Here is a 12,632-nt window from a genome sequence, read left to right on the forward strand (position 1 = left end):
CAACCACTGCTTCTAGCAATCTAGCCCCATTTTAGAATGCTCTTAGTGAGTGGTAATCATGATCAATTTATTGAAATGCCAGGTGTGTAGACCAAAGACCAGTATGAGAAACAGTAGCAACATGCTCCAACATGTGCCAATGACATTCATTTTAATTTTAACAAGGCCAAGCACTAAGTGGGACTTGGTCTTAAACAATATATTTTTTAATGTGAATCTTAAACAAGAAGTTTGTTGAATGCAGATTGGTTTAGAAAATGGCATCACTTTCCTATCCGAGATTCTTGTTTATCACTTTATTGAAAGAAATTGGAACCAAAAAGCACAAAGAAGAATATTTAAGCCAAGTCTTTTAGATATAATTGCTCTTAAAAACTCAACTTTTTGAAAAAATGCATTTTTTTTTATTGCTAATATTGGCTTAAGTCAATGAATATGATTTCTTAGGTAAAAAAGAGAGGAAAAAATCAAAGACTCTCTGGTTGAAAATATGCAGAAAATATGTTTTTTTTTTTTTTTTTAAATTCGTGGCTGAACAATGCAAGATCAAGCCACCAAATCGTTGAAGACATTGATTTTTATTTATTTATTATTATTATTTTTTTTTTTGTCTTTTAGATATAGGCTAAATACTAGTGCACACTTGGTTTTTACACACAACCGTACATACACACTTTGTAATGAAATAAATATTAGTGCAAACTCGATTGTTTCACACAACCGTTACAATTTCAGTGCAAAATGTGTGTATGGTTGTGTGAATATGAAATAAATACTGCTTTTAGATTTATGGATTCCATAACGAGAGGTTGCTCTCTCTTATCTCTAGAACCTCTTATTTTCTAATATAAGCATGATTTGATTCAAAGTACACTAAAAAATTAAAAATAAGCTTTACTGCGAAAAACCAACTTAATATTTAGAATAGCTTACATTTCAAATCTTATATTTTAGACCTTATATTTTAGGTAAAAGTAAAACTAATGAAATGTTCAGACTTAATTTGAAACTTCTGGGCCTTCAAAAAAATTTAAAAACTTTTGAACACATCATATTTAATTTAAAACCACTATTAAAATTTAAGGCTTATAAAATAGGTCTTTCTAAATTTTATTCATTTGTTTATATTTATTTGTAAGACTTCCTAAATTTTATATAGTGCATAAGTAAAATGAAAATTGTACATCTGTTTTACGTTTCTTTCTTCTCCCCCAAATGCATAGACATTAGTACTACTAGCAGCAAGTAATCTTCAGAGATCGACAAATATGAGACCATTACGCAAAACTGAATAAAACTCCTGCTCTTATTTCATGTTCCTCTAAATTCTTTCAAAGCTCTACAATAACTTGCTGTAAGAATAGAAAATTTACTATACATTTGTTTTGTTGTATGAATAGCATATCTAATACGAGATACAGGTAATCTAAAAGCAGAGAGATGGATCATAACATCTAAGTCAGAGAGAAATGGGTCCAAAGTCTACCATTTGGTAAATATGTGAAATCACTGTACAAATCCAATGGTATAGCCCACAACACGCAAGTGTAATCCAGAAATTCATTGGCTTCACAGAATTTCTAATAAAATTTTTAACATTCCACTAATGAGTGATGAATTACAGGTCTCGCTCCACAGTGTTACCTAGACAAGTTCAATAAATTCCTTCTTGATTGCTAAGCCCCATACCATACTAGTAATTTAATCACTCATAAAACTTAAAAAGTCCTTGATGGGGAGGCAAAGACAGCAAAAAGCTTGTGCACAAACCAAACATGGTAGCCACTATCTGCTTCTGAGAGAATGTTTTACAGGTATTCGAGATTAAAACAAGACAACTTTTCTTTTTAGTTTCTAATATTTGTATTAACATGCTCCAAGAGAGATTTCACTGTTCTTTTGCCTTCTTCCTTTCCAAAAACTGTTCTTTAGCTGCAGCCACAGCATCTCCACTTCTCTTATGATGGTCACGCTTTGGCTGTTCTGCTGATGGCTGTTCAGCTGAAGTTTTTTCTTGATCTTAAGTGTTGGTTATTGGCTTTTTCTCTAAGGATTCAACGCTTTTCTTTGGCAGAATGGAGCTTTCACCTTGATGCTTGTCTTCCATGACTGAAACCTTCAAAGGTGCATTTGATGCATTTGGTGACTGACCTTCATCTGATGTATCATCAGAGCCTTTTAATTCAAGCTTCTCTAACTCCCTTGACTCGGCAAGTTTCACTGGCTTCTTTGACTCAACCTGCTTCTCTGATCTCCTCACCTCAGCATCTTTTGCACCAAAAGCAAAATTTTTTCCAATGTTGAAGTAAAAATCACTCAAGTCACTCTTCTTTGTAACCTTTAAACAACAATGCATATATAAATTATCAATATGGATTCAAAGCATTTGAGAAAAACCTAAAAAAAAAAAAAATTGATCATATCAAAGCATTTAATTTAGTGTGGTCTTCAAGAAAATATAAATCACAGCATGTAGTCGCATAAAGACGTGGATAGAATATAAATCTAAACATAAAACGTGGCTAATGCTTGACTTGGTCTTTAACACGCCTTGGCCAAACTTGGAAAGTGGCTCAAGGATGCTTGTATGAGCATAACATAAATCATGAGGGTTGAAGTTTGGAGTTTGGACGAATTGAATAAGGGCAATGGGTTAGTACCTTAGGACTTACAACTTAGCAACAACCTTACATGTCCTTTTTTTATATATAAAAGTAACCTTACATGTACTAATTATCACATGATTCCACTCCAAGTAACATGACTTTATCATAACACCACATAGTGATAGTTACATAGAAGTTGGGATGTTCACCAATAAAGCTTCCTGGGACCTTGTTTATGAATATGGCATTCATTGACATATTCACTATTTTTTTTTTTAATATAGATATGAATGATAATATTTCAAATGTACAATGTCCGCTCCATAATGATTACTCTTTATTAGGCCAAAACATCAATTGGTATTTGATATAGGCGGGGATCAAATCCCAGATCTTTTATTCAATGACAAGAAATTTTCCTAATTGAACTAACTAAAACCCACTATTTGACATATTTACAATTAGAGCTACAGAACTAATATTGGTACAATTATATTGTACTCTTTTGGAGAAGATTCAAAGAGATTTTTTGTGGGAAAGCTTTCATGGAGAGCATAAAATTCATCTGGTTAATTGGTCCATCATTTGTAGACCAATTTGACAAGGAGGTTTGGGTGTGAGGAAGTTGTTGTATTTCAATTATGCTCTGTTACGTAAGTGACTAGCGATATGGGTTGGATAGGGATTCTTTATGGAGGAAGGTTATTGATTGCAAATATGGTACAAACAATAGTGCGCGGTACTCTGGTGAGGTAATGGTGGGGCTTTGGAAACATATCAGATTGGGTGGGACCACTTTGCATGATTGCATCTTCCATTCGGTTTGAGGCAGGATGTGGTTCTCAAATTCAGTTTTAGAAACAATTTTGGGATGGAAGTGGTACTTTTCAAGACCACTATCTGGAATTATTCAATTTGTTAGAGATCAAGATGGTCAGCTGTCAGACTATATGGAGTGGGTGAATGGTAGGTTACATTGGAAACCGGTGTTCATCAGAGAGGCACAAGATTGGGAGTTGGAGTCAATGGCTCACCCAAAGAAGGATTTACATCTAGGAGCTACTATAGGGTGCTGCAAGCAAGCGTTGAGGTTACTTCCCTGTTTTCTTGGAAGTGTGTATGAAAGTCTCTTTCCCCTCCTAGAGTTTCTTTTTATGTTTGGGAGGTCGCCCTAGGCAAAATTTTGATGACAGACAACCTGCGGAGGAGGGGTTTCCTTTTGGCAGATTGGTGTTGTCTTTGTCAATCTGATGGAGAATCTGTTAATCATTTGCTGCTGCATTGTCCTTTTGTACATGATCTGTGGGCATTCATATTTTGTCTAGTTGGGACTAACTGTGTTATGCCAAACTCTGTTGAAGCCATGCTGAAATCTTGGGATGGAGTAAGGGGAGTTTGAAGATATGTAAAAGTTTGGAGGGCAGAGCCAGCATGTATTACGTGGTGTATTTGGAGGGAGCATAATCAATGCACGTTTGAGGGAAAGGAGCTTTCTCTGCCTAATATTAGGTTTCTCTTCTTGAAGACTCTTCGAACGGGCATCAGTCTCATACCCCTTCTGTGTACTCCTTAATGGAGTTTTTAGAGTCTTTATGCCGTTGATACAAAGGCTTTGAACTTTTCTGTTGTTGCTCTTTTATTCTTCTTTCTGCATTTTTTTCCTTTTTTTAAACTCTGGTATACCACCTGTATACATTCTTTCAATTTTTTTAATGAAGTTTGATTACTTATCCAAAAAATAAATAAAAATTATATTGTACTTTTCTATAAGAGTCTAGAAATCCCAGTGGCGGGGTGTCACTAATGAGTTGTCCCCACCAACCGTCATTTTTTTCTTTTTGAAAATTCAATAGTTACAACAATGGAGAGGAGATTTGAACCTTGAATGTTTAGAAAATACCAAGAGGTGCCAACTAGTTGAACTACAAAACTCTTGGCATCCCCACCAATTGTCATTGTCAAGAATATTATCTATTTCTTGTAACTAACTCTCCTATATATGAGGAATATATTGGCTCAGGATTGTATCAGATTTTCAGCTCCTCCTAAAAAATGGATGAAATATCATACAAATGTTTTTGAATTCTCTTCTCAAATATTCTTCACAAACATTCAAACAGCAGCAGCAACCAGTGCATGTGTTCCAAACTGCTGCATAGAGCATATTACAAGACTTAGGGCCCATTTGGATTGAGGGGAGTAGAGTAGTGTTGGCTGAAAATAGGCTAATTTTGGGCCAACTCTACTCTACTCCCCCTCAATCCAAACGGATCATTATGTAAACCTCCAATGGTCTTCAAGGACCCTTGAGAGTGTCTTCTGTTCTTGCCCTCATTGTAGACTTGTCAAGTAATACTGATTGTACACTTCTGTTCTTGCCCTGGCTGACACTCATACATGTTTACTTCGTTTACCCTCTTTGTTACCATCATCATAAGGGTTGAATCATAGGGTGAATGCACCTCTCTAGATCCATCTGCAGTGATTAGGCTAATCTTTCTTAGGTAACCAGAAACTTTCCTAAAGCTGCCTGATTTTATCGAAGTTAAGGTTACATGCCAACAGGACAGGTATTGGAGTCACTAAACGTCTAAACCAAACCAAGCCGCCACATTAAGCTAATACCAACCAGCACCAACCCTTCATTTTCTGCTTTCTGACTAGTGCCTCCCCTTCTAATTATTCAACACAACCGAATCCAAACCAGTCTAGACCATGCCTAGCCAAAACAGAACTTAACCAACCACTGGCTCTAACTTATACTAGTTTGCCAAAAGCCTATAGACATTTACTTTATTGGTAAGTTACAGATGGACCCATTGAGTTTTCAACCCATAATCGAGACATTTACAATCAAAAAACTTGGGGAATGATAGGCTTCAAATTGATTTGTCAACGGAGGATGCCTTTCAAGGAAAAATCCATGATAATGCATTTTACCACTCATCTATCTTTTAGGTGAGTAAGGTATGAATGATACCAAAGGCCTAAGGATAAACTTAAGGATTAGGATTAAAATCCCCTGGTGGGCCCTGGTGGAATGGCATTAAAAAATATAAATGTGCAAATGAGACACTTGAAGGAATGTTTTGTTTTTAATAACTGACACTTGAAGGAAAATTGTTTAAACCTAGGTAATAACCAACAAAATGCTGGGAAATTTACATCAGAAAACTCCTTTGGAAAAAGATCCACAGAAAACCCTCTCTAATGCAGTTCTTCAAATAGAACCATCCAATTGAGAACACATTAACTAAAACTACACCCAACGGTGGAGGCTGCTTTACAAGGAACTGAGAAAATTAGGGAATCCCTTTTCTCCCAAAAAAAAGGGATAAGAAGAAAAAATGAAAATGTCTAACCAACTTGCATCCAAAACTTATGACAAACATTCTCACAATTGAATGCATGAAACTGCTGAATCCTGTCTGGATTTAATGACTCTTGACTTTGTACAAGCCCTAGAAACTTATACAAAACAAATAATTGATTTTAGAAATGGATGTCAAGTTGCATTAAGTGCAGTCCATCTCCACACTCACCCCACTCATTAGTCATCACATTGGAATTCAACTATTAAACTACCTTTATGTGTCAACCTATATAATATGTAAAGTAGAAATAGAAAATTCATTAAAGAAAATGTCAATGTGCAGTAGTAAACAGGATAACAAAGAATTAATATAGAACGCGAGCATGCAAAAAATAAACGCATAATCTAAACTAGCAATTTTCAGTTAGTCACATGTAAAGTAATATAAAACAAGAACCATGATAAGTCGAACACAAGTGGAGTTGGATAAATGCAAGACCAGGCAAAAGTTATACATACATCATCCTGCGCCTCTCGAAGTTCACGCAAACATTCTTCCTCCATCCATTTTTTCTGCTCTTCAAGTTTCTTTTTGTAAGCACTCGTCACAAATTTGTCCCTGTCTGCATAGAGGTGGTCATCTTGGCTTCTCTCTTTCGCAATTTTTCTCTCATACACTACTTCACGGTATTTCTCTCGTTCTTTTGTTTTTTCTTTCAATAGCTGTATACATCTTGGCTGCAATAGAAACAAGCATGTTTTAATTATAAACACTATTTAACCAAATCTATGGAAAGACAAACAAAATTAAAAATAAATGCTGCAAGGTTGTAACAGAAACATAAAAAAAACCAAGCTATAATGATGCATATATATGTAAAACCAAATCAGGATTCTGTCTTCTGTTTTTTTTTTTTTATATTTTTTACCTGCACTTTAAAAAAAAAAAAAAAAACTGCCTGCAATTATATCCATGAATTATCCCTGAGAGAGAGAGAGATAATTTTCTTCTCTTTTGCCCCTGACAGAGGTCCCTTTTGAAGAACTCAACTACACTGAAGTTTCACAAAAATGTTAACACAGATGCAAAAAAAGAGAGCTTTTCTTTTCCTCTCAAAATCTGATGGTTTTTTTTTTTTTTTTTTTTTCACTTGCCCATAAAACAAGTAGTAATAATAAATAAATCACTGTAATTACACAATTGTCGGCATATACAAACCTAAAGCTTAACATTAAGAGTTTAAAAATTATAAATCAAACTCAGGATAAAGCAGATAAGCCACAAGCCAAAAATGAAAAAAAAAATCCCTAGCTAAGGCGTGTGTAACTCTAATCATTCAGTTAAAACTTAAAAGACACTAATATTTATGTATAATCTATAAGTCAACAAAGAAGAATTTGATACACCATTATAATAGTCCCTGAGTACCACAACCAAGATTTCCATAAGACATTTTAGGCCAATAATGCATTGCATAAGATCTTAAAGTGGAGGATAAAACTTAACTCCCTAGTTCGATAATCAGATAATTAATATCACTGATGCTTCCATCCCAACTGTTGAAGTTATCAAAGGAGAATTTACTTATTTCTAACAACACAACATACAACTATGCATGAACCACTGAGTTTGAATACTTGAAAAATGAACCAATACCAATTAAGTTTCTAAAAGTAAATAATCAAATACAGGAAATAAATCAGTAAAATAGCAGACATATAGGAAAATGATAAATGATATGATCACCTCAAGTTTGGAAATGATTGTTTCTTCTTTGAAATATACATTATGCTGTGAAACCTTCTGCCTTAACCATCGCAAAACTGAGATGAGCCAAAAAAAAAGAACAGCCAGCCAACTTTTCCCTCATCCAACCCAAATTCCAAATATATGAAATGCAAGAAATTGTGCTTTGTAAGGGCCATTTCCTTAAATTACATTCACGTACGAAATCATACCAAAGTCATCTTCATAGCCATTCTGATTAGCTTCAAGCACAACTGCTCCCAAAAAGCAAACATTTACACTGAACAATCCAGGTGACTAGTGACCTATCCAAACAGAGATCCAAAAGCCTCAAATGATGTGCATTGCAAAATATTCGAAAGCAAGAGAATCAATGGTTAATCAGCAATACACTTGCTTGAGAATAGAAGATACGTGTGGATAATAGCTAAAACCAAATGTCCAAGCAACTCTTTCTGAAGCTTAACTCAAGATATTAAACAAAGAGATCATTCCATGAGCAAAATTTCTTTCTAGACACTAAAACAGATCTGAGGAAAAAGTCTGACTCTCCTTGGCACTTTCTTTAACAAAATTGGAGACCAATAAATACCAGGTCACATTATTAGGTATGAAACCATTCTCCACTCCCTTATGTAGAATCAAATAGGCATTATCAAGCATGTCCTCTTTGCAGTGCCAACAGATTAAAGTGTTATAAGTAATAGCATCAGGACAGATTCCTTCAAGTTGTAATCGATCAAAGAGATTCCAAGCCTCCTGAAGACGCCTCATCTTGCATAAACCATTTATCAGGGTGTTATAAGTGACTATGTCCGGCATCAAACCCCGATGAATCATATCTCTTAGAAACTCGAGTGCATTATGTACTTTTCCAACTCTACAAAGACCATTGATCAAAATATTGCATGAGATATTATTAATATTAAGTCCTTTCCTCATCATTTCTTCAAACAGCGCCAACCCTTTCTCAACAGCCCCAGCTTTACACAGTGCCTTAATTAGGCCATTATAGGTGATTATATCAAGAGGGCATCCTCTAAATAACATTTCATTTACAAGCTTAAACGCTTCTTGGATCTCACCTCTCCTCAGAAAAGCATGAATCAAAGTGTTGTAAGTTACAGTGTTGGCAATTACACCCTCCAATAACATATCACGATAGACTCCCAAGGCCTCATCTATCTTGTTGGCCTTACAAAGTCCAAATATTAAAGAATTAAATGTAAAAATATCAGGTTTACATCCTTTCCTAGACATTTCACCAAGCATTTCCAAAGCTTCATTAACCTTTTCATCCTTGCACAGAGCACATATAAGGCAATTGTACCCTACTGTATTCAGACTAAGTCCCTTAGCTGACATCTCATTTAAAACATCACTAGCTTCCTCTAGTTGGCCTGCTTTGCAAAACCCATCTATCAATGTTGTGTATGTTACCACATTAGGTTCGCAACCCCTTATTTCCATCTCATTAACCAATCTGCAAGCTGAAGTCAAAGAACCCTTCTTACAAAGCCCATGAATCAGCATGTTAAATGTAAAAACATCAGGGGCACAGCCGATACTTAGCATGCAATTGTACATAACATCTTTGGCTTCATAAAACCGTCCACTAGTCACATACCCATTAATTAAGGTACTGAAGAGCACGACATTTGGAGCTGGCACTTTATTCAACAATGCCCTTGCTTCATCAACTTTCCCCATTCTACACAACCCATGCATTAAAACTCCATAAGTTATATTATCAGGGGAGAAACCCCGATGAAGCATCCGATCAACCAACTTTGCTGCCTCATGAATCCGATTGAGCTTGCAAAGGCCATGGATTACATCATTGAAGGTCTGAACATCAGGTGTACAACCCATAAGAAACATTTCATCCAAAAGTTTCAATGCTTCATTTACTCGATTATTCTTAGAGAGTGCATGTATCAAAGTCTGGTATACCACTGAATTCGGCACACACCCGTGCTTAGTCATGTCCCTGAGGAGAGAGCATGCAGAATCCACTTCACCAACCATACAAAGTGCTTTCATCACCACCCCAAAAGTGTAGGCAGTGGGAGAAACACCCTTGCTCAACATGTCATAGAAAACATTAGGTGCAACTTTAGGACAATTCCCAGCCACCAATATATCCAATACAACATTATAAGATCTAAAAGTTGGTTCACAAGAATAAATACCCCTCATATCCAAAAGCAACCTAGTTGCTTGGCCAGGCAAACTGGCACTCCCATAATATTTCATAATCATAAGGAAAAGGGTCTCTTTAAAGACAATCCCTTCTTCTTTCATCTGCATTAACAACCTATCTATGACCTTAAACTCCCCGGCCGCCCCTAGCTTATCTATCAATACATAATACACATCAAATGAATGGCAATAGCCCTTCTGGGCACCCGCCCATTCGAATATCTCCATTGATGTGGGCACGTCAAGTGGGAGCTCAAGCAATTTACAGAGCTGATAGGGGCTTATTTGATTAAGTGACTTCCTAAGCTCTTTGAGGTCAAAGGGTTTAAGTAACCTTTCCCACTCAGTCTCAGACTCTGATAATCCATTGTTATCATTCAAGAAGACTCCATGTCCATCATCACTAAAATTTCTACTACTAACCCCACCTAAGTAAATTGCAAAACAATGGGTTTTGAACAAAGATTGTAGCTTTTTGCTCGCATGGGTTGAAAGTTTTGATATTTTCAACATTACAAAGAATAAATAGCTAAGAATGTTCAGAAACTAACCCAAAATTCGGAGATTTGGAGTATCTATGAAGCAAAAAGGGTGGTGCAAGGCAGGCCGACGAATTGAATCCAAAACCCACAGGCAGGCAGCGGCGGAGAGAAGCCAGAACGATGGCAGCGGAGGTCACAAAGGAAAACATTTAATGCTGGATTCTCGAAATTCAAACTCAGCAAATCCTGAGTTTCAGACCCTGGATTCTCACGAGAGCAGCCTTGGGAAGGTGAATGCTCAGCCGTGGGCCTCATGGTAAGTGAGGGATTAGCAGATCCAAAGTTATTGAGGTGGACCCTTCGGTTGGCCATGTCCCAAACCCAAAGCCCATTGATTTTAATAAGCCCAAACATAAACCTGTCCTTACGGTTGGCCAAATTTCAAACCCAAAGCCCTTTGACTTTTATAAGCCCAAACATAAACCTGTTTTTAAATGGAAGCCCAAACCCTCCTAGCCCTATATGACACAATATCAGACCCACCCACACTCTAAGTACTCCTCGCAAGTCCCTTCCTCTCACCTAATCTCTTCGGCATCATCAAAAGCTGGTAGCGTTAAGGCCAACGCTAAGCTAACGCTGACCCACTTGGAACCGACATGCATCAAGAAGTTTCTCTCAGTGCTCGACAACTCTGATGCCTCCGTGACTGAGTCTCTGTGCTCCGATGCTTCCGTGGATAAGTCCCTATGTTCAGATGGTGATGTGGCCTTGCAACGTGACATCCAACGGATCATCCATTAGCGCACAGACAACGTCATCAAGAAATGGGGGAATTCCGAGCAATGGGTTCTTGCATTACGAGATGGGAAGAGGGTGGCAGTCCCGATTCAAATTTCTTTGCCACCGGGAGATGTCGTTGTCGGAGTGGACGACTCAAACCAGTTGGCGATGGTACTGGGGGTGTCATCGAAATCTAAGGAGATAAATTTAGAATTGGAAAAAGGGGTTGATATTATTGTGGAGGATTGGTTTTAGATATTTGTTCCGAGGATACTTTTCAGTTTACTGATTCTTCACCACCTCTAAACGTCGAACCACTGGCTTTCTCTTTACCTAGGGGCGTCAAGGATAATTCTGAAGGGTCAGCAACTCGGGATGTGGAGAAATTGCTGGGTAAGGACAATTACTCAGAATGGTTTCAAGAAAAATTCAGTGGTTTTGATGATTTTCTTGGGACATCCCTTAAAGGTTTGGAAAAGCCAGCAACCAAATTCCTGTTGGCTTTTGAAGCTGAAACTCAGCAAAGGCCTATTAAGGAAAAAACTGAAAAAGCCGTGAAAAGCTCAGGGAGGAAAGGAATAAGGGAATTGAGGGGTTTATTTTGCTCTGTCAATTATGGTTCAGCTTCTTTAAGGCGCATTGGTAATGGTAAGGACATGGCTCTAATTATTTCCCAATGAATTTGAAGATTATATCTTGGAATGTTAGAGGCTTAAATGAGAAGGAAAAATGGCTCAAGGTTCGTAATTTTTTACATTCTTGGAGATACCGTTTGTTTGCAAGAGACAAAATTGGAATGGGTTACAAGAGGACTTGTTAGAAGTATATGGAGTTGTCCTTACATAGATTGGTTATATTTGGGTTCTGAGGGTGCTTTTGGTGGAATTTTGCTCACGTGGGACAGAAGGGTGGTTGAAAAGATAGAGGAAACAGTAGGGCATTTTTCGATTTCGTGTAGGTTCAAAAACGTCAGTGACCAATTTGAGTGGGCATTCACTGGTATCTATGGTCCAAATTTGAACAGGAAGCGTCAATTTATGTGAGAGGAATTGGCAAGCTTGAACAGTTGGTGGAATTTGCCATGGTGTTTGGGAGGTGACTTTAATGTTATCTGCTTTCCATCGAAGAGGTTAGGGGTAGGAAGATTTTCTCGCTACATGTATGATTTTTCAGATTTTATATCTCTTCATGGGCTAATGGATAATCCTTTCGAGGGAGGTCTTTATACATGGTCTAACTCCACCTCAGCCTTTAGAATAGATCGGTTTCTCTTCTCTCCGGTATTGGCAGAATACTTCACACATTTCTCCCAAAAAAGGCTTCCTAGAGTGTTATCCGATCACTGCCCAATTCTTTTGAAGAGTGGGAGTCATCGAAGAGGGAGAATTCCTTTTCGTTTTGAGAATATGTGGTTGAAGGCAGAAGGGTTTTTAGATAAGGTGAAGTCCTGGTGGGAGAATTACCACTTTCAAGGGACTCCTAGTTACATTCTTGCCAAG

General features: G+C 37.1%; 2 protein-coding genes across 2 annotated transcripts; both read right to left on the reverse strand.

The window, feature by feature from the left end:
* Positions 1-1,577: 1,577 nt before the first annotated feature.
* LOC115953020 (pentatricopeptide repeat-containing protein At5g64320, mitochondrial-like) lies at positions 1,578-10,649 on the reverse strand. The gene is made up of 3 exons (XM_031070439.1): positions 7,667-10,649; positions 6,439-6,657; positions 1,578-2,338 (listed from the first exon to the last, which is right to left on the reverse strand). Exon 1 carries the CDS (start codon positions 10,379-10,381, stop codon positions 8,186-8,188), a length of 2,196 nt encoding a protein of 731 aa, XP_030926299.1. The 5' UTR covers positions 10,382-10,649; the 3' UTR covers positions 1,578-2,338; positions 6,439-6,657; positions 7,667-8,185.
* LOC115953170 (nuclear speckle splicing regulatory protein 1-like) lies at positions 2,021-7,899 on the reverse strand. Its single transcript, XM_031070703.1, has 3 exons — positions 7,879-7,899; positions 6,439-6,657; positions 2,021-2,338 (listed from the first exon to the last, which is right to left on the reverse strand). The coding sequence occupies exons 1-3, from the start codon at positions 7,897-7,899 to the stop codon at positions 2,021-2,023; spliced, it is 558 nt and encodes a 185-aa protein (XP_030926563.1).
* Positions 10,650-12,632: the final 1,983 nt, after the last annotated feature.

This window comes from Quercus lobata, chromosome 7 (genome assembly GCF_001633185.2).
Source record: "Quercus lobata isolate SW786 chromosome 7, ValleyOak3.0 Primary Assembly, whole genome shotgun sequence".
Taxonomy (NCBI): domain Eukaryota; kingdom Viridiplantae; phylum Streptophyta; class Magnoliopsida; order Fagales; family Fagaceae; genus Quercus; species Quercus lobata.

Coding starts and splice junctions, on each gene's coding strand:
- LOC115953170 (XM_031070703.1), bottom strand. CDS start 7,899: ATGGCTATGAAGATGACTTTG. Junction 6,658..7,878: donor TGGCTATGAAGATGACTTTG/GTATGATTTCGT, acceptor TTTCTATTGCAG/CCAAGATGTATACAGCTATT. Junction 2,339..6,438: donor TTCGAGAGGCGCAGGATGAT/GTATGTATAACT, acceptor TGTTGTTTAAAG/GTTACAAAGAAGAGTGACTT.
- LOC115953020 (XM_031070439.1), bottom strand. CDS start 10,381: ATGTTGAAAATATCAAAACTTTCAACCCATGCGAGCAAAAAGCTACAA.